A 22,693-nucleotide genomic window follows, 5' to 3' on the forward strand; every position below is an offset into this window, starting at 1 on the left:
CGAGTGTAATCGTTCAGTCAAAAATGTCAAATGTTCAAAAACTAAGATGAAGTTCTCAAGGTAAAAGCATGGAAAAGCTGACGTACAACAACTTATAAGACTCATTTTGGGCACAATCTTTCCAGATTTACCAAATGGATAAACCAATCCAAAAGCATAGTGTCAAGAAAGGGACATATATTATTACAGGGAACGACTGCTCACTGGATAAATGAGCTGTGATCAGTCTAGGGCTGTAACAATTAAGGTGTGAGGCTTATTTTATGATTAAAACAGGATTTCTGATTGTTTTAGCTTCTTAAATGTGAATATTTTCTGAATTTCTTTGCTCCATATAAACAAAGAAATCATTTTGGTTTGTGGACAAAACAAGACATTTGCAAACGTCGTCAACCACTACTCGATTAATCGAGAAAATAATGGACAGATTGCAGCTCTAGATCAGTCCATTATTGTGTGTTATTGATTGCAACAAATTGTACAAACACTGTAGTATTAGTCTGTCTTTGAGATAATTTTATTCTGCCAATGGAAAGATTGGGCCTCTACACTTCTTTTTCTGAATAAATGTGTTAATTTCACAGATGACCTCTCTTCTTCATTAGCTTCTTTCTTCTTTTCCCCACTGTGAAATGCCAGTTTTCTTATTATTTAGCAATCAAGGTCATTGTTATCCATTGTTCATAAGTCACTTGCACCATATTTTTTGACTTAATGCTTGGTGTGATATTATCGCCACGAGGACAGCACTTACTACACACACATGATTGGTTTTCTGCTGATTCACCAAATGTAGAATCTAATTATATCTTCTGCACACAGCTACTTACGGCTCTTTCATTGTAATGACCTTAGAAGTAATTTGTCAGTATACACAATTAAGCTAAATGTTTGTGCTTATGAAGTGACAATTATTACATCTGCTCGGGGCGTACAGGAAAGTCCGCACGTTGTGTATTTCACAGTTTGGTGCCCACATTTAGCCTGAATAATTGTTGCTTGTTGACTTTGATGCCGCTTGTCAATCAGGTCGCGTTATTTAGGTCTAGTTCAGAGCGATTACTGACGTTCTGCGGTAGCTCTGTTTGTATTTGTTACCTCTGTTGAAAAGAGCAGAGGAATAAGTTGCACTATTATGAGCAGAGCTGAAACAATTACTCGATTCTAACTTGGTTTGAAGCTTTTTTTCATTGTTGAACACAATAGACATACGATAGAGGCACACGTCTGCTCCGAGTCATTTAATCTCAGTTTTCATCCCTTAATGTGATGAAAACATGACGGGATTTGACTTGTCAGTACATCTGTAGTATTGTACTTCCCTCAAGCGATCTTGAAATGAGTGTGTTTTTGGTTGTTAAATCAACAATAGTGAATTTTGAGTGGGTTATTTGCTGCTTTTGAACGACGATCACATCTTAGTGCCTTGTATTTGATATAGGGGGCCCTTAATCACTGTATTTTGAAGACATTCATGTTTCTTAGAGTTACCGTTCCAAGTAAAAGGCCATTGTTTTAGTACTAATACAAGAATCCTTTTGTACAAAGTAAGCCAAATTTCCTGTCACACTTTGTAAAACAGATTCTTGCTCGGAAGAAAATCAGCGACTGTAACGACGAGAGCAGACAAATTTCTCAAGTTTGTAATTTTTTTCTGTCGTGCTTTAATTTTTCAGAGTTTTTTTTTTTAAGCAGTTTCAGTTTTGCATATCACTGCTTCAGTGGCAGTTGGCAACAGTTAAATTGGATCTGGCAATTCTAGACACAATTCTAGCACTCACCCACTTAAGTTTGTGACATTTGGATGCGTGGAGGACCAGATGTGTTTCAGTGACCTATGCTGCCGAACTTAAAGACAAAGGGAGATAAAAAAAAAGGGGGGGATGAGTATCTGAGATGGTGGAGATGAAGAGAAAGCAGATTATAGTGAACTTGGTTGGTATCAAGGTCTTGATCTGTGTTGGCTCTGTCCTTCTGTCCTTACTGCTTGTCGTCTCTATGGATACTTTTTATACGTTAAAGATGAGTATAGTAACATATAACAACTATATATATATATATATATATATATATATATATATATATATATATATATATATATATATATATATATATATATATATATATAATGTGGTTGTTATTTAACCAAATAGAAACTGCGTCCAGAAAGTGTAATTATACGTGCCGTCAGACTTTTGGAGCTGTGTCACAACTACAGTTCATGTGCACAGATTGTCAAATTTGTGTCCTTAATAATAGAGCAGATTATTCATTGTTAATAAAAGCTTTCAACTTTCGCCGAGAACAAGGCAGAGCAGTTTACAAACTTAATCTCCCTCAGATTTCCCTTGTGGCTACGGGGCTAAGCAGCCAGAGTCTTAATCGCTTGACTTCTCCCTATCTCTTCAACACACCTGCCCTCTCAATTTCTCGCTGACTGCAGCGTTAGAGTAGGATAAAATCAATTGATTTTTTTCCCTTCTTTCTTTCCCCTGGTCGTCCATCACTTATGAAACAAAATGCAATGAATAGATAATTAGCCTGAATAGGCAGAATTTGGTTACAGTCCATCGTGGGCAATATTGTTAGATTTTTTTTTCTTCCTCCTTTGTCAGCACAGTTGGCTTTTTCAGTGCCCTCATTTGTTAACTTTAAGAAAATTGCAACTTAGCTGTCACTAATTGCAAATGGCTTAAATTACAAAAACAGTATATGACAATATTTAGAGTCTTAATTAGTTTGAAGTGCATAACCAATGCATTTTAAAGCGTACTGTTTTTTGCAGACACTATTTATTTACAATGGCGCCTTATTGACGACGTCAGCGAAACTGCTGGGTGTTCATGTCACCATCTGTATCTGAGACTATATCTGAGTGCAGCGACATTAAAGAAAATGTATATAGAAAGGGATTAAACAGGATGTCAGTGTGTGCCACCTTATCAACCAAGAGCTCACAGGAATCGATTGATGTCTGTTTAAGAACAGTGGTGGATTATCAGAGGACTCCATTCACCGCACCCCTGTTAAAGAATCCAAAGCCCAATCTTGGATTCAGAACAATAACCAGGCCTTCTTTTCTTCTTCTCCTCTATTCTTCTGTTCCAGGTGGAAGTTGAAGTGGAAAGCATGGACAAAGCAGGGAACTTCATTGGCTGGCTGCACATTGAGGGTTTGAACCTGTCTGTGGCGCTGGTGGAAAACGCTCTCTCCAAGGTCCACTTCACAGCGGAGCGCAGCACCTACTACAAAACCCTGGTCTCAGCAGAGGAGGGATGCCGGCAGAGGAAAGAAAAGGTAGGGTCCCCATGAATGATGCTTACAAAGAGTTTCGCCAACTGTAAGAGGACTATTTCCAACTGACAAAAGAAGGCACTATGAAGGGCTCAATGAAATCTAGCATGGGATCTCCATGAAACTAGTTGTGTGCAACTAAACAAATGTCTGCTTGGTTCAAACCACTGTCAAGTAAGTTCACACAATGCTAATTAGTCATATTAGCTGCGCGCATCACACTCACTTCTTGCCTTCACTTGCCCTTGTGCTGCTGCTATATACACAAACCTCCTCAACCAGGTCTGATAGTATTGGATGCAGCAATTGTGTCACTGCAACCATTAGGCTGGCTCACCTCATCAGGATTTACTTTGGTGGCTTTCACATCCCTACTGTATGGTGTTAAAGGTTTGGCTGACTCCGGTGATGGACATTCTGTCCGATTTAAGCTACTTGATCAGCCTTCTCTAATACAGTCAACATTGGTACCTCTTACGTTCATTATTAGAGGTGCAGTCAGCTGGAATTAATTAAAAAAGCTGTTTGTTCTGATAACGGAATACTCAAAGATATTCTTTCATAAGTCGACGTCCAGATGATTCTTTTGGAAACACTCAACTCTTTTCTCAACAGCAACTTTATTATTCACACGTTGTCCTTGTCAAAGACAAAGCCCACCCCCCCCTAACAGCTTGGCAGTCAATGAGGACAGGTGGAGCCATGACCTTTCCATTAGTAAAGAAATAACACGTTCATTAATAAAGACATAAAAATAGAACCGTTCCCTTTGGAAGTTCCAGCACGATGCCCCTTGTGATGATGAGACATGACACCAAGTTAAATAGTTTTTAGTTAGTACTTGTAGTTAAAGCTGCATTATTGTGAAAAGGCTCTATCTGGGTCAGTGGAAAGCCACATAACTGCAGCTATCATTGAAGCTTTTGTTCCTCAACGGGAATCATTTGATGGATGGCGGCTTCTCTCACACTGATCCTGATCTTGCCCTGTATTTTTATTAAGGCTCCACTACTCAACCCCTGCCAGATGCATGAAGCACTCGGCCAGCTGTCACCATTGTCCTCTTTCTCTCCATCTTTGTTACTTGTTTCTTTCACCCTCTCTCCTTCACTGGAACTCTCTCTCCTTCAGTCACTCCTACATATTTGAGTCCTTAAGGAGTCACAGATGCCTCATCTCCGCGTATAAAAGTGATGTATTGCTGGAGTAAAGAAGCAACTGTGTTTTTTTCCCCCCTTCTCTGAATCTATCATCTTCACAGTCAGGATGTTCCCACTCATCTTTCTTGCTTGTCTGTCTTTTGCCACCCTTTTTGTTTTAGAGATACTCTCCATCTATGTCTCAAAATTGTGATAGAGAGAGAGAGCTGGAGATTTTGCAGAAGTGGTGCGCAGGTGAACCTTTTGTCGGGAACAATTCTGCCAGCAATGTGAGCACACCGACCCTGCCATGTCAAATTAAACTCCAGCAAGATGGCACATTCCCCGACACTTTTGATTTCACCACCAGCTTCCAACCCTCTTTGCAGTGTTGAGACTGACTTTCACCTTGAGGTTTTGACTTGAGCTAACCTGCGTGCAGATGGGGATGAAAAGAAAGACGGACGACAATGATAATGTTAGTTTGCCACATGCACCACTACATAAATCAACACAGGCCTGATTTGATTGAATGTGTGGATGTGGCATTGATGAGAACCTCTGCAAATTGAAGGCAGATGATGTGGGACTTGCTGTGCTAATTAACCCATAGAGACCATCTCGAGAAAAGCTGATAGCTTGGCTTTTTTTCCTCCCGTCTTTCCTTTTTGAAGTCGTAGCTTGTCTTGGTCTGTGTGTAGGCTGAGGCTAGGTAGGGCAGATTGCATCTCCCCCTCCATCTCCCTCCCCTCTCTTCTCTCTTCCTTTTTCTCAGTGCCCTCGCCGTACCGTCCCCGTGGCTATGGATATGAAAGACATCAGTGGCTCTGCTGTGTCAGGCCTCACTACAGGAAAACAATGTAGTAATGAACTAAGCTCATAGGACGCGGTCATTAAAGACAACTCTGCGTTGGTGGTCCACCTGGGACCCAGGGACAACAAGGCTGGTTGGGGGCTTGCTGGAGTAGCATCCTGAACCAAAACTGCTTAGTTCGAGTGACTTGAGTGAATATTTTGCTACAATGAGGCCAATGGGACAAAGTGATTGTGTTCTAAATGGAGCTTTCCAAAGGGCTTGGAAAAGAGCCTTTTCTAGAGCTCAGCATATTTTGATCTTGTGTATCAGCATCTCTTGAAACTTTCCTCGCAGCAAATCTAATTCTCTACACACAGAAGACTCGAGATGTTGGCTTGAGCTTATTCCTAATTCTGCTTGCCATTGTGTTTATTTATGGCTAAGCTTTTGTTTACATAAATCCCTCTAAAGCGTGTCGCCCTGTCCAGAAACCGTTGTCATGTTTTCAATGTTAAACATTTGCTCGCTTCAGCTTGAAGACAGACAAGGGACACTGTATCAACTTATTTTGCCTTGTCTTAACACCACGTCTGTTGTTGCCAAGCAATGCTCATGCCCTCTTAAATCTCCTGCAACATATTCTTGTGAATATTTGGATCCTCCTCGGGGTAGAGAAACTAATTCTTGCTTACCAGGCATCTCCGTAAACAAGAGTTGTTGCAAAAACAGTGCAGTCTGTCACGGTAATATGAGACAGCTCATTGCAGCTATTCATATGATGCTCCAGTATTCCCATGCTTCAGATGAGAGAAATAAATTTGACAAGATAGCAGCAGTTTGTTTCAAAGTGGATTGGGAGCAGAGATTTTGACTGGAGAGACATTGGCTGCATCTCTCAGTGAAGTTCCCTGAAGCCCAAGTGGTGTGATTTGTCAATATTTGAGCGAGGCTCAAGGGATTTTCCCCCAACTCAAAAACAAAGCATTAAATAAAATACTTTGAAATGAAGAGTTGGGCCAATGGAAAGGAAATAAATGTACTCATGTTTCTTTACAAGTCGGCTTCCAAAAAACACACACTCCAATACTGAGTGCTATTTGATTATGTTTTTATAATAAAGTCAGACATGAGTCGGTTTAAAAAAACAACAACAGAAGAAACAAACAAAAACTAAACAGCAGCTTAGTTGTGTCAAGTGGAAAGAAACACTAGTAATTGTAGTGGGGTTAATTCTGAAGAGGTAATTCACCAGTCGGCCCTCAATAATAAACAGAGTGCTTTCTGTTGAGCAAGTTCGTTTTTTTCTCTTGCTGTGATTACCCAACCTTGAAGGAGATTAATGCACTCCAATGGGTCTTTGAGTGGAGACAGGAAGATGGAAAATAGGGGAAGTAGAGAAAGAAAGAACAAAAGATGATATGACAGTCCGTGTTAAAGATATTTCATGTCACGGGACTCCTTTCATCATTTCCCGCCCCTTTCCTTCAATTCCGCTCAGCCCTCTTCACAGAGCGGTCTTTATTTTAATCTCTTCCTGCATCCGTATGCTCACTGTCTTCACTTGTTCCCCCTCTATTTTCTTTCATCCTCCTTCAACTAATCATCTGGGAATCCTTTCTTATTAACTGGATTAATCTCTTGTCAAATGCCCTGTGTCGTAGCTTAATCTGCTGTGTGTTTTTTGAATGGTCTGTGGTCACCGTGAGCAGGACACCTACATCACTTCTTTAGAAAGCGAAAGCATCGAATCCCCTTGAAGCGTAAATTCAGAATCCGGTGCTGCCTTTCCTCATACTTGACCTGTCAATCAACACCATTCGTCAAAGCACTTGAAGCACAATCATTTTGACATTGAGCTTGTTGACATGTCCTTGGCAGAGTCTGATTGAAGTACATAATCTTGTTTCAGCGTTCTCTTTTTTCTGGGATTGGGAACCAGAGTTGCAAGTCCAGCCGATTCAATTGTCTTTTCACAAGTGTGCATTATTATGTGACTCAGACTGACTGTTTTTGTACCAGGAAGCAAATCATAGCACTTTGATTGCTGTGACAGGCTGACTAGCATTGTAAGCATATCCTGCTGTAATGGCACATTGTACTATCCGGCTACCTCCGGGTCATGCTCCTCAAGTGGCTTGAGGACAACAAATCGGCAGTCCCTCACCCCCCACCCTCTTTATCTGTGATTTCTTACTGTTTTTCAAAGTTTGCAAAAAAGCTCCATCTCCCCGTCCACCCATCAAATCTGTGCCTTCTCAGCAGTCGGCACATCACACACCTGGCTAAACAGGAACATGCTGTGGATGAATCAAGGTAATTGGGCTTTTAGCGAAGCTAATAGGCTTGTGCTGGAGTAAGTTAACCTCTGGTTCGCTCTCAAGGCGTAGCTATGGGTAGCATTTTGTTCCGTTGCCATTTTAGGATTTCTATGACTTCATTCAGTAAATGTAGAGTCAACAAGAAACATGATTTATTGAGTGAGGAACCGATTTCTGTTGTGCGTCTGCTGTAGCTAGGGCTGCAACGAGTAATCGATTCCTAAATTAATTGTCAACTATTATGATAATTGATTCATTGGTTTGTTGCAGCCCGACGTGTAGCATGTGGAGTCCTTGTCTTCTGTGGTCTCTGTACAGTTACTTACAAGCAGCCTTGCTTGGTTTCCATGGGTGAAGGTCTCTTTTCTATTAATATCATGCTCAGTGCTTCCTTAAGCCCTGAAGCCATTGCAATGCTTTCAGGGTTGCAATCTTTTTCTTCTTCTTCTTTCCCTCCCCCATTATTCTTGGCCTCCTCGTGGTGAAATAACCTGTGGCAGTTATCAGACAGTATCACACAAAACTGCCAGGGATTAATGTTAAAGTAGCTCATCTATGCATGCTTCGAGTGAAGTGAATTTAACACTGTATGCGTGTCCAATTCTTTTCTTTTAGACAAACCCAATTGTTGCTCCAAATCTTTTATTGCTTTTATTTTGGTTTTAGTTTGTGCCTGAATAATTCTGGGGAACCAGAACCATTGGGCACCATTTGCATTTGAGTCGATATGTCACAGTTAAAGGGACCTGTAACTTATGCTGTGTTTCCACTGGCTCAACTTGCCTCGGCAAGGGCACGGTTATTTTGCATTCCCACTAGCATAGTACCTCTGGCGAGGTTCCAAGTGAGCTGAGGCGGTACTATGCGTGACTTAGTAGTGAACAAATAGTTTTAATGAACTGATTCTAATGATTCAGTTACTAGTCACTAGTTACTCGTTTGTGTGTCCTGTGTAAAACAAAGTCACGGCAGTTTCATGCAGCCGTGCAGTGATGACTCCGCCCACGTTGAGTAGGTATTCTATTTTGTAGTGGATAACCAACCTAAACTGTGGCGAGGCGAGGCGAGCTGGGTGGACAAGGGCCATTAGCAATGGTTGTCAACAGTACCTGCAGGTGTTGACTTGTGCAACCACAGTGGTGACAGCTTTTAGCTCACCGTTGCACTTACTCATTGTGTACTCGAGTCTCTTCCTCTGCATCTTTTTCTGCTGCTTTCAGCTACAGGATAAATCACTGCCACCCACTGATCTTGCATCACCAAATATTTGCTCTCACATACTGAAATTTGTCAGCGTGCACTGATCCTCTATAGTGCTGACATTATTCCGTCAGTCCCCTGTAGTTTTAAATTTGTACTCGACGCGTAATGACATATTAGAGAGGAAGCATAATTTAATATCATCCACTGTATCCTCGCGGCTTTGGTTCCGTTCTCGGCGTCGCGATATAGCACAGCTTGTTTGCATTTTCTCAATTGCTTTTTGGAACAGTTTCAGAGCAGTTTGTTGGGAGGCTTTGTGTGGAGCAACTCTAAATAAAAGGGAAAAGGCACTTTGTCTCATTATTTAGTGCCAAGTCCAGCACACTCTCTCATCTTAATTTAGTAAAATATGGACCTCTGCCAACACTGGTTTTGAGTTTAGCTCTCCTTTTTGGTCAGTCCCAGTTTTTCCTTGAGTGAAGCGGCCTGTAATTATAGACTTTAAACAGTCACATACTTGCCTTAATTATTGTGACTAAATGAATAAGGGCTGCTCACACAAGGACTGCAGCTACTGATTATTTTCATAATCAATTCATCTGTTGATTATCTTCACGATGAAACAAAAAAAAAAATATATTGATTGTTTTTTTCTCAAATCTTGAAAGCCTTTTTTTATGTCCGCAAAGTAAAATTAATTCAGTTTTAATTATTTTTGTTCCACGTAGCAAAGAAATCAGAAAATATTCAAAATTAGGACAGCTGAAGAAGCAGAGGGCTTGTTTTTAATTATCTTATCTTATCTTTAATAAATCTATTTTGCTCTGATATTTAGGGCTGCAACATTCGAAAGGTATTCAGTTTTTGTACCTATAAATTCCTGGGTTGAACAATATCTTTTGTGTGTCTTTTAATGTTAAATCTTCCTGTCCAGTAAACCTGGTTGCTTTACCTGACCGTTTTAAAAGAATATGTAATGTGTGTGTGTGCGTGCGTGCGTGCGTGCGTGCGTGTGCAAATGTCCTTTCAAATACAAGGAAAGTAATGGGGTGAATGAAACGGTGCCGGTCGCAGCATTTTTCCTCTGCCGTTTTAAAGACGGAGCATCAGGCGAACGATTATGTCAGCGGTGATTTGCATTATTTTTCGCCCCCTGGGAGATGAACGGCTAAGACCGTGCCAAAAGTCACAGTACATCACCTCACCCGTTGCCATATCAATGCTAGTCTTGCTTGTGTTCTGCATATATCATCCACAGTATTACATAGTGCCGCACAATCAGCAATCGCGACTAAAATTAGCACTGGTGTTTTTGGCTCTTTGGAACACAATGTTGTAACTGTGAGTAGGACATCACAGTTGACTCATGGTTGCAGCAGTCCTCTCTCTGCCCACTGAGGCCAAATCAGCCTTGTTTTTCTTTCTTTTTCTTCTTCTTCACAATTTACCACCACTACCACTACTGATGATGATAATAATCTGATTCATCTGATGATGAAATAACATAACAAACCAGAACCTAGCACTGTGCAATCTCTCTGCAGCACACGCCAACAGATATTCTTAGAAAAAATATCAGTTGCAGTCTAATGAATGTGCCTGGAGCACCTGAACTGTTTTTGCTCCACTGCGATGCCACAGCAGGATTATTAGCTTGCATCGGTTTCATAAAGTACAGCACAAGAGATCGGCATTATAAATTCATAATAAATATAAAATCGTAATTTTGACAGTTGTTAATTGAAAGTAAAATCCTATGCTAGTATATTTAAAGCTGCTGAGCAGTATATGCAAAGGGTTTATTCATAGACTCGGAGACGTAAATATTTTTATTTTAGAGCAATTATACGCTGTTAAGTTTCTGCCAATAAACCCTTGTAAACGGTACGCGACAGAACTTTAAGAACGAATGTGACTTAAAGGAGACTTTTTAGTGCCGAGCAATGTCGCCACAATAAAACTCCAGTTGATGGCACGTCACCTTTTAAGATAAGTGGCACAGGAGACCCCTGTCCCACGCTGAAATAAACATATTCACCGAGATACTGCTTGGGCCCTTTGCCAAAATGTCTCAATACACGAGCAGGATAATGGTTGCAGGGTTTGTTGGCAAGAGAGGACTCACAGCAGGCTCACAGCAAGGAGACTTTATTGCCTGCAGGTGGCCACAATGGGAGAGGTGACCCATGTTAAGACCTCACATCTCTGGGAAAAGATGGAGAGGATCACACTGTCCAGTATAGAGCACACGCTCTTGTGTGTGTCTGTGTTGCATTTCTGTCCTGTTTGTTTACTACCCATAATGTGTGTGTGTGTGTGTGTGTGTGTGTGTGTGTGTGTGTGTGTGTGTGTGTGTGTTTTCTCCTGCCGTCGTCTTTCCTCTGAGCATGTGTGCACAAATGAACCACCGACCCCACAAAAGCAAAGAGCTGATGTAGGCTTTTTCATATGGCTGAAAGATTACATAATATGATTCTCAGTGCAGCGTGTACACATCTGCACACACACACACAAACTTGCTTGCAGATGGAGGGAGGCGCCACATGTGCGCACACCATACTCTCACCGTCTCTTTCCTGCTTACTCAAACACACTCTGAGCATGTGCAGTCCAAGAGTGCAGCCTCAGACGCAGACATGCGTGGTGCTCTCTGGGGACACTCTTCCCCCTGTAGATGGCAAGCTGGACCCTCAATGTCCCGAGGCAGAAAGACGGGGGGGAAAAGAGATCATTGGACCCAGCGATGTGTGTTTTATTTACACTCCAGCCCCCAGTTTCCTCTCGGTCTGTCTTCATCCTCCCTTTCCCCCCCAGTTCCAAGCTGCAAATTTAGCAGTCTGTCTGCTCCATTTGCACTCTTATGAATACACACACATGCAAACACTCCCTTCTATCTTTATATTCATCTTTAATCAGACCAGGACTGCCGCGTCAGTGTCATGCGGGAGGCGTTCATCCGCAGAGTGACACGTGCAAGACATGTTTTGATGAGCAAGAAACTTAGAAAACCGCTCGTCGAAGCGAGTCTCATCTCAGCAGTCTCGTCTTCTTGCGCGCTGAATTATACATTTACATGAGTTGCAGGATCGCAACTTGCTGACTTTGAAAATGTCCTCTGCAAAATGCATCCAGCCACAAGGACACAAGGACAGTCCCAAGGAGCGGACACACTCACAATCGTGAAACCTTCTACTTGATGAAGCATTTAAACAGGAAGTCGGCCTTTTTGTTCAGTGCAGCATTTTCTGTCAGCATGAACTGTGTGTTCATGCTGTCCATGTGTTCATTTGTCTGTGTGCCACTCCTTTATTGTTACATATATGATCCTGCATGTGTGTTTGTATGCATTTGTCTGCATGTCCTTGGCCTTGTGCTCCGTCTTCTCCAGTCATGCACAGGATTCTTGAAGGCTCTTAGCAGAGGTCCACAGGGGCAGGTTTGCGGCTGCCTCTGGTTCATCAGTGCAGAAATAACTCAGTCAGTCCCTCCGCCTCACCTCCCGCTCCCCCCCATCTCTGCTCCTGGTATGAAGGGCTGAGGGCTGAAAAGAGTGAGAGGAGGTGAAACGTTGGCAGAGTAAATAATGTGATATGACATTGTATGTTGCAATATGGCTGATGAACACATGCCACCCTCGACAGAAAAACACAAACCCTCAGGTCTGTCATGCCTGTGTTTCTTCATCCCTCTCTTCTTCTTTCATCTTGAGGCTTTCCCTCCTTGTTTTTCTCTCTCCTCCTCCTCCTCCTCCTCCTCATTCTCTGCCCCAATTTTTCCCCAATCTCTGCTGATGAAAGTGAGTGTGAAGGACATACACTCACAGGAGTTTGGCTGGCAGAGTATTTGTTCTCTAATTTGGACGCTGTAAGGAGACACTTTCCCACTTGGTTTGCTGAGGATGGACTGGTGGTGGTGGCTGTGTCCTTTTTACCTCTGCTAAAACACGTATACAAAAAACAGGCTGCAAAACCAAAAATACAGTATATGATGATCACAGTACAGATATTTAATTATTCAGACCTTCTGTCGTGGCCAGTAACTGATGCAGAATTATGGAATTTGACTTAAATCCTATCATAGGCTTGTACACCTTTTTTTTAAGTTACTTATCTTTGAAAATCTTGCCCTTGGAATACCCTTAAATACATATCTTTAATTATAAAAGTGAATTATACGGCTCCAAAAACCCAGTAGTTCAGCAGTTTTACAGGTTCCCCTCTGCACTGTCACTGTATACAAATGATCCCTCAGTTACTTCTGATATGGCGTGTTTCCACCGACTCGACTCGACACAGTTAAGTTGCGTTTCCACTAGCATAGTACCTGGTACCAGGTACTTTTTTTAAGTACCTGGTACTATGTGTACCACTGTACTACTGTACAGAGTGGCGTCACAGGCAGAGATGTCCGGCACAAGAATCAAGCCAAACAATGGCGAACTGTAGCTCAGTTAAAAAGGATGCAGCGTACACATATTGTTCCATAGATTCTTGTCATGGAGACTAAAGAGGAGACACTGCAGCTTTTATTAGAATGAGCTTGCACCGGTGACATTCCCGTGACCTTGCAGCTTCGCTCATAGACATTCCGGTCATGATGCGCGAGCCGCACCAGTCATGTGAAGATCCATTATGGCTAAAAGCAGTGATGACATTTTCCTCCACGAGATAACTGACATTTATGTGGTTTTGGAGTCATCAAGCAGATGCTGTGAAAACATTTCATCCCTCTCTGCTTCCCCCCCCCCCGCTTCAAGGCTCTTCTCTAATCATCCCTGTGTAATCAGAGAGAGAGAGAAAGGAAGCAGTGGCACACGAGCCGTGTGTGCACTTAAAATCAGAAATGCAAGTTACAGTCATTTGCACACACTTTGACATTTTTAGGGCCCCTGCTCGGAGCCACACTTAACTCCATTTAATATGGGTCGGCAGTGAAACACCCCACCTTTTCTTCCCTCCCTCCTCCCCGCACCGTGTGCTTGTCTCTGCTGTGTAGTGCAATGCTAAATATTTGTTTCTTCAGGGCGCCATTTAAATGTGGTCTCCGCTGGTTGAGACCTTCAAACTTTTTCCTCATTTAATGAAATGCGGTTTTTATTAGTTCTGAGCTATTAAAATTAGGCAGTGTCAACTGAAAGGGCTTTGACATGGGCTAGTTGCTTCTGACACCTTTAACCTTCCCAAATAGCTGTTATTATAATGAGTGTTATTGCTGCTGCTGCTGCTGCTGCTGTTGTGCAGGTCCTGCTCGCCTTGCCTCGGTTGAGGCCGCTCATGTCACTTTACCTGCAGACAGAATGAGAAGCAGCTCGTAGCCGGTGCGGATGCTAATGCCCAATCAGCATTTGCATATTCTTCCCCTTCGTTTGCTTTATGATGAGTTTCATTGCTCTGCTTCCTCTCACTGCCCCATTGTTTTTTCTCAATCATTGTCTCTCCGTACCTGCACAGTTTAAACCACACCTTTCTCCTTGGATTTTAATTCAACTTCTCCTACTTTCCACATTCCACTTTGTTTTGGGCCTCCCTTATTCCCAATCTAAGATCCTGAATTAGACATTCACTTTATTACCCTTAGTTCTCATGCTCTCTAATGTGTTCTCAGTGTGAGGAGAATGCAAAGTGAATTGTTTCATTGATACAATCTTTCTTTCGTCCCTGCCTTCTGGTCTTTTTATTGGGTCTTTCTTTTGAAGTGCACCTTCTAACCGGAGCACCCAAAAGCGGTTTTGGTCCCCGTTGTTTGTCTGAATGACACTTTTTTTCCTCCCACTTATTTGTCTCACAGTGGAATCCTGATGGAGTAGACACTGAAAGCAGTTACTAGGTATCAAAGCACTAAATTCTTGTTTGCAGGCCCGGGTTTTGTGTCTCACACACGGGGATGAGATGAACCACGTCTCTCCTGAAACTGAGGAGGGCTCTACCTGTCAGTTCAAGTTTTATTTTTGAGAATTATATTTTAGTGTCTTCTGCGGCCTCTTGCTGTCATGAAATAAAAACCTCGGGATTGTCACGCTGCCCCCGACGGAATAAAATATGTTGTTGTGAAGCTATACAACACCGGTGTGCTGCAAGCTTCCCTTCGCCGCTTTGTGGTGTCACATGGTTTTAGGCTTAAAAAGAAAAAATGCTAGGCCTTAATAGAAAATTGATGGAACCCGTTTTCATGGGTTGCCAACCTTGGAGCATGATGACATGTGGAAGGAGGAACAGATGGATGAATGCTATGCAGCAAAGATGGATGTAGGATTGATAGGGACCGAATTGCTTTGATTGACAGACTGGATTCTTGTTTGTGAGTTACTCTGTCATGGTTGATCATCACAGTATTTTGACAGACAGTTGGCATTAATCATGTCATCTGCTTTGCCACCCAGAGATTAAAAAATGGCTTGGAATTTGACTGTTTTCATACTTTTTATGTATCGCCATTGTTTATTTAGCTTGTACGGTTTAGGGTTTGGCCTTAAAATTAAAATTTGAAAATTCTGTAATTGGGTTTTTTCTGTACAGGCACAAACGGTTTGGATGAATGAATTGCACTGAACACTGAGAGCACTTTTATTGCTATTTATAACAGATTGAGAGATTCCAGACAGGGTCATATTGGTAATGTCTTCTTGAAAACCACTTAAGCGATTATTAATGTTTACCTCGGTTAACAATTGCATCTCAACGAGCTGCAATATTCATGGCAGTTCATACAAAGTGAGTTTTCAGTGGTAGTTTGGAGGATATAAACTCGCATGTGAATGTAATGTTTTTGAAAAAGCTATTTTTTTTTTTGCAAAATCCAAAGATTCACAAAGAATACTTCAGCAATCTCTGTAATTTAGGTCAGTCCACTGTTGCTTTGCTTACTGTCCTGACTGACTCGCCTACTCTCCAGTTCTCTACATCTAGAGAATTGGATCGCTCTGTTAGTATTGGGACTGTGTTTTTTATTTTTCTCATGCCTTAGGGAGAGACGGTTACATAAACAGGCTCTCGTCATTCCTCAATTTCCCAACACTTTTCTCTTTAGCCCCCTTATATTATACTTTAATATAGTTTTTGCCTAACATACGGTAGTCCCATCTACTAATATGCTATTTAGCTGAGTTGTTTCTCAAACTGAAAAGCAGGTAGTGTTTGAGAACATCACACCTTTAACTGATTTTATAAACCGCCTGTGTAATATGGAAATATGGGTTATAATATTGTCAAATTTCCTCTCCTCACAAATCCCCTTCGTAATTTCCTCCTTTCCCTCCTTGTTCTCCCTCCTGTTTTTTTTGCTTTCATTCGCTGTTCCTCACCATGGCCAGATCCATATTAACCTCTCTGTCACTCGCTGTTATCCTGCATCTCTTTCCATTTCCTTAATCCCCAACATCTTTTCCTTCCCTGCCTCCTTGGCTCCTTCCTCCTCATACCCATATTGGTTTCCCCCTGCTTTTAAAACGACGATGAAAGCAGGAGGAGTGAAAAGACGATGGAGTGAAAGGTTTGATCGGTTGTCCTTAGTGGAGGGAAAAAATAGAGCAATAGCACCATCCTGGGAAACCAGTTGTCATGGCAACACTATGGCAATCAGGGACAAAATGGCCTGGTAATTAAAAAGTTGATTAATTGGCTTTTTATTGCATACTTATGCATTGTAGCATCGAGGTAGTCCTATATCTTAATCACTCTACTTCACACCCACTCCTTTGTCTCTCTATTCTTTACATTTTCCAGTGATCAGACGGAGAGCGTGCTCTTAAAGACCGCGCTCTACTCGAGTTGATAAACCTACCTTCTTGAGGACGGATGAAAGGAACAGCAGAAGGGACGGGGGTGGGCTAAAATGCTCCGCATTCGCTGTTAATTTTATCCCTCTTTCGTTGTGCGTGGTGCTGAGCTGTGGGCGTATTTGGTTTGTGGGCGTGTGTAGAGAGAGAGAGAGAACTTCGCCAATTTGTCATCAAGGTCATGAGAACAGCTGGAATCAACATGGAACAAATGTGAGGGAGCGTGTGAGCTCATCCGTTAGATTATACTTATAATTACTAGATCAGTTTAGGACAAGCGAATGAATGGTAGGTCAAAGCTCTCGTGTGGCCAGTGCCCTCCATCTTTCTGTGTAACCACATCTCATTTTTCTTTTATCAAGGTTATCATAATAAACAATCAGACAAAGTGTTTGTTTTGGCCGCGGCTTAGTTATTTTCCCGTCTCTCCCCCCTTTTCCTCCGCGTGTCCGTAAGAGGCCATTTTAAGACGGAGCGTCTGCATCATGTGCCCTTGCACTTGCAGCTGGTCGGGCTTTAATTACACGCTTATTCCCCAGCACTACTCTCGTTTGGCTGTGATGACATCTCGCCTGGCTTGACTACAGGCGGACACACTCGTTGCGGGACAACAAACACGCACACACAAACCTGACATGAGGCACGCGTGTGCAAACATATACACATCTACGTCGTTCCTGGCGGCAGAGGCGTCTGCCTCCAGGGACAAGGTGTGTGTGTGTGTGTGAACTGTCCATTGTCTGGTTCTCTATACCAGCCGAGTCGGACGGCACCCATGAGGATTGCGGAACAGGTGTAGGTTTGTGTGAGTGTGCGTCACCCCAGTTGCATGTGCACCCACGTGTCTTGTTGCCATGGTAACGCCATGCCCCTCACATGCACATATTACACCAACAATCTCGGTCTGGCGCCTGTTGCCGACAGACCTTCTCCCACCTTCTACCCAAACACACACACACACACGTCTAAGTGGATGAATTTGTGTCAGTTTAAAAGTGTAACAAGTCGCCACCATGATAGCCCGAGGTCGTTTTCAAGCCCCGGACTGTGTGCATACAGCATCATAAGGAAGGAGGGGGGTCCCATTCGCCATGTAAGCCGGGGTTGAGCCTCCTCGCCCACTTGCTCGGCGCCCTCTTTGATGACAGAACATCTGTCGGCCGTGATATGAAGCTAGCGTGTAACTCTGCTTTTCTCCGTCCCCCCTTCACTCTTTTTCTCCCCCGTTTCTGTTGTGAATTCTCCAGCTGCTCGGCTTCCTCCTCGTCCTCTAAAAAAAACCCTGTCCCCCACCACCTGTGCAGTTTTAATGCATAATTTATCTGCTAAGTAACCACATCCAAGAGACTCATTCCCTCCATCCCTCTTCTGCATTCCCTCTCTCCCCCGAGTGTGGTTTGGCCTCAAACGTAGATGTGTTTTATTTTATTTTTTAAAATATTCTTATCTGAGCAGATTAGGATTGATTTGTGTTCCGGAGCCGGACAGTGCGGTCAAGGGTTGAAATCAAGTGTGCAAACGGTTGCATAACCGGTTTCTGACCAATGCAATGTTGAGGTTTTACACATGTCACCTTTTTGACGACGCCAGTTATCACTGGCGTCCACTCGTATCTGAAGTGATTCATTGTCCCATCTTTCTATAAATTGGAACATCACTCACTCTCACTCATCTTCTACTGTTTTATCCTCCACACGAGGGTCATGGGGGGGGGGTGCACTGGTGCCAATCCCAGCTGACACCCTGACAAGTCGCCAGTCCATAAATTGGGACATCATTTAAATAGACATCGTGTTCTGTGAAAGAAGAGACCTGAAATCTAGAAATCTAAATTCGGGCCCTCAGAAAAATGTACTGACATTCTAAATCAAGTGATTTACCATAGAATTCCATTCAAAGAAACTTCTTATATCTTATATACACAGTTCTTCGTCTCAGTTTGAACGTACAGTGCCTGCATCTCATCAAGTTTGTAAAGTATTGATCTTGCAGCTATTGTGTTTTCAGGCTTCTTACGATGTGTTAGAATACTGAAATACTCGCTTTCCTTTTGGTCTAGAACTTAGTCCCGAGTTTTGCTGCAGCTGCTTCTTTTGCTGGCAGCGTATCAAGAAACCTAAAACCCTCTACTCTGACCTCTCTGTTGGCAAGCGGTCCAGCGGTGATTGATTTAAAAAAAAAAAAAAAAAATATATATATATATTGATCACAGCTTGAAGCTTAGATACTGGCACAGACTCAACTCCTCGGGATTCTTGCCCGTGCTCAAATTGTTTTGTAAATAATGTAAATAACTCTTGATACTGTAATGTGCAGGGAAACCTCAGCAGATCACGGAACCCATGCGACTCGACATTGCTGTTTGTAATAAACATGATATACCACTGTTGTAGGTTTCCGCTATGACAGCTTGGCATGTGGGTGTGTGTGCAGCCGACGTGTTTTGTTACCACGTCCACATGGTTGGCCTTGCAGACGTCATATTCGAGCCGCGTTATATTAGTCCGCTGCGGCAGGAACAATGCTGCTATTGCGTTGTAGCTTCCCAAGGCCACAACTGTGCTTAGTGATTTCTTTTTCCCTACTGTGCATGGTCGTTTTTATTTATTTGATTTTTTTTTACGATGCAAGACGGTCATGCGTTATATCTGAATATGCGGACAGCATGGAAGCAGTGATGAGGAAGCGTGTCCTGCCCACGTCCGGTAAATCATTGTCTTCTGTTTTCCCCGCCCCTTTTCGTTGTCCCATCACTACAGACGAGGTTAACATACCATCAACAAACCCCCCTCTTAACCTTGCAGACTTTTAGTGGCATAGGCAGTTGTAACGGTGAGGTTGTCGTCACCTTCTGAACATTGTGATCGTTATCGTTAATAAATCAGTCAATGGGCCCTGATGAGCACGTCTGTCAACGTGTGCTGCGTCAAACGTCAACCTCACATCGACTTCTTACACTGGCACAGTCATAGTGGCTTAAAAGCCCCAATTCTATTTAGAGCTGAAACAATTACTCGATTATTAATCGATTCCTAGATTAATCGTCAACTAATTTGATGATCGATTAATGGGTTTGTAGATTGAAAGAAAATTTCTGATTGTTTCAGCCTCTTAAATGTGAACATTTTCTTCATTGCTTTGCTCCAGATGGCAAAGAAATCTTAACGTTTTCTGACATTTCCAGGACCAAACGATGACTCGATTAATGGAGAAAATAATTATCATTGTTATGTCATTGTTATCACTCACCAAGTGATATAGTCCACTTGTGTTTTACTCCCTTTATAATAAAAACCCCCAACATCAACGGTGACGTGAATAAACAAAAAGAGATTTCAAATAATGTTAGAGGTGAATTTTGACTCATCCTCACGTACTTGAAAAACAACTACTTAAGAGTGTAAAGACCCTAAGATCGTGGTTTAATTGTCTTTAATTGCACCACAGTCTTATGACCTTGATAGGTACACACAATTATTCTTAATTAATTAAATTTCATTTCAAAAACGGGAATAACTGACCTTTTACGTGTTCTCCACCTTTTTAAATGAGGCTTTTATTTGAACAAAAAACGTAAAGGTGTCACTTTTCGGAACTGAACGTCAGGTCTCTCCTCGGTGATGTGGCAGAAAGCCTCTCGATGAAGCAGCCGTCCGTCGTGTTGATCGTCCTCCATCTCTAATGACTTAGAGTCGATATAGACCACATCATTTAACAACAGGAAATCCCAGGCCTCACCTACCTTTTTTCCTGTTATTAATGTGATGCCAATGCAGGTTTTCTATGGCTTATTTGAATTTCAGGGCTACATTTTGTACGATATGTCAATGCTTTGCAGTAGAGCTGCAACTAACGATTATTTTCATAATCGATTAATCTGTCAATTAATTGTTTGGTCCATAAAATGTTGATTGGTGTTTGTCTTGTTTTGTTCACTTTTAATGATTTCTTTGTCATCCAGAGCAAAGAAATGAAGAAAATACTCACATTTAAGAAGCTTAAACAATCTTGTTTTTAATCATGAAAAAAGCTTCAAACCGATTAATCAATTATCAAAGTAATTGTCGATTAATTTAGTAATCGATTAATCGATGAATTGTTTCAGCTCTACCTTGCAGCAGTTTACACCAGGTTCAGCACAACATTTAGTGAGTTTGTGTGTGAGGATCATTTTGAGATTTCAGGAAGTTAATTTTTAAATCTTTGGTACCATCTCTTGATTTGTTGTGTTTCTTGAGCAGAGCTCACTCACCTGCCACTGAAACAGAATTAAATGACTAGTAAATGGGTTCACGTTATATTCACATGTGTAGATTTGAGCCTTTTGATGTTTGCACTGAGAGACTGAAAGAGAAAAATGTGCCCCGATTGAATTAATGAACCATTCTCTCTAAAGGGGATTCATCAGGGACATAATAGGGGCTAAATTGATTTACAAAGTGCACTCTTATGAATAACATGCTCCTATTGATTTAAATCATTCTCCCAATGTGATTGGGTAATTAATGAACAATGAAAGTGTGCAAGTTCCTATGTAAGAAGAGCAGACGCTACAATCTACAGTACTTTTCACCTCATTTACAACAGATTTGTTGTTTCTGCGTTACACAAGTAACCGCGGTGCGTTTGAATCAGAAATCTGCAGGTGCTCTACGTGTGCGCGAGGACAAAGTGTGTAGACAGGTTAATGAGGAATTGTGAAGATTTCAAGTGCGGATCATGGTGTTCTTTTCAAGACGCTCTCTATTCTGAGTGCACCTTGGTAATCAAAGACGGGGCCTTTGTAATGTTCTCGATGTGAATCTAAAAATAAAGTGGAGAAAACTCCACTTTATTTAGTTGAGAAACAGTTTTGAACATGTTTCTCAACAGTTAAATGAATAAACCAAAACCCTTCATATTTGCTTGAAGTCCTGCGGTTTTTTGGGCCTTCTCTTTGAAAATGTTGGCGTAAATTTGCCGTAATGTGTACATTCACTTGCAATTTGTCTCTCCCTCCACTCACACACACACACTTGCACACACATACACTGCCTCCTTTAATCGGTGTTCAAACGTCAGACCGGCCCTCAGCCTCTCTCTCTGGCTCCTCATGCGGGTTCCATCATCTGTTGGTTTTCATCCACCTGTGCCTGTGCGCACGTACATCTACGAACATGGCACCGCCGCTCGGTCTTCGGAGGCTGCTGCCGCGCTCTTCATCGAGTTAGAAATATTCAGACAAATCAGCTCTAAGCTAATAAGCAGACCACTTAAACTCTCCAAAAAAGGCTGCGATGCACTTACCGACTGTAAAAGAGCTCCTCTTCCATCAGCGACGTATCTGGTGTGGGGGAAAGTGAGACTTTTTTTTTTTTTTTTTTTTTTACTTTTTCCTGGCACAGACACTGGAGAATTACTGCATCAACGTGCATGTAATGAGGTATTTCTTTCACAGCGCCAAAGCGTTTTTGCTTTTAGGTTTATTAAAACATTCAAGCAACCATTTTTCTGACAAAGATTCCCGTAATTTTTTATGAAAGGAGAGTAGTTATTTAATTCTTAAATGATGCCTTTTTTTTATTTTTTTTTTTTATATTAAATTACTTTCATTTGGTATTATGTGAAAGACAATGATTGACTACAACTGTTTGGATCATTGATGATGAGCCAAATAAATCAGCGGCTAGGATAATTTCCTATTTCCTATTTCCTTCCACACATGCTTGAAACCTTCTTTTCAGCCAGTGGGTTTTGTATGTTTTGACGGTTACTTTTTTCCAGCAGTAGAAAAACAAAAACACGGCCATCATGTAACCCCAACTGGACTCACTTGTCACACACTTGGCTATAAGTGTGTTTTGTCATTCAGGAATTGTGAAGGTCAGCTCAACCTGCCACCTTTCTCCGCTCGGCCCCCGTTATTAGGAAGAGTTGTCCTTTTGAACACAAGCTTTAATGGCCTGCCTATTTCTTGCTTTTTCACTTTCTCACTTTCTCTCTTTCTCGCGTTCTTCCTCTTTTTCTCTTCTTCTTCTCTCTCTCTCTGCTTCTGTCATTCTCTCTCTGGCAGCTTAGTGGCTTGAGTCTCTGCTTGCAGTTGCAGGGCGGCAGAAGCAGAAGTCATATACCTGCACTGAAGTGGAACAAACAGGATGGTTGGCTGCTCACGAAAGGTCATCAGCCCTGG

At 42.0% G+C, this 22,693-nt stretch overlaps 1 protein-coding gene across 2 annotated transcripts in view; it reads left to right on the plus strand.

Annotated features, from left to right (window-relative positions):
* Positions 1 to 22,693, plus strand: part of snd1 (staphylococcal nuclease and tudor domain containing 1) — a 167,813-nt gene that overhangs the window by 103,571 nt on the left and 41,549 nt on the right. For both annotated transcript variants that reach the window (XM_058625515.1, XM_058625514.1), the window contains exon 17: positions 3,109 to 3,297. In XM_058625515.1, coding sequence (XP_058481498.1) covers positions 3,109 to 3,297 — 189 coding nt within the window. The remainder of the gene's footprint in view (positions 1 to 3,108; positions 3,298 to 22,693) is intronic.

This window comes from Solea solea, chromosome 3 (assembly GCF_958295425.1).
Source record: "Solea solea chromosome 3, fSolSol10.1, whole genome shotgun sequence".
Classification (NCBI taxonomy): Eukaryota; Metazoa; Chordata; class Actinopteri; order Pleuronectiformes; family Soleidae; genus Solea; species Solea solea.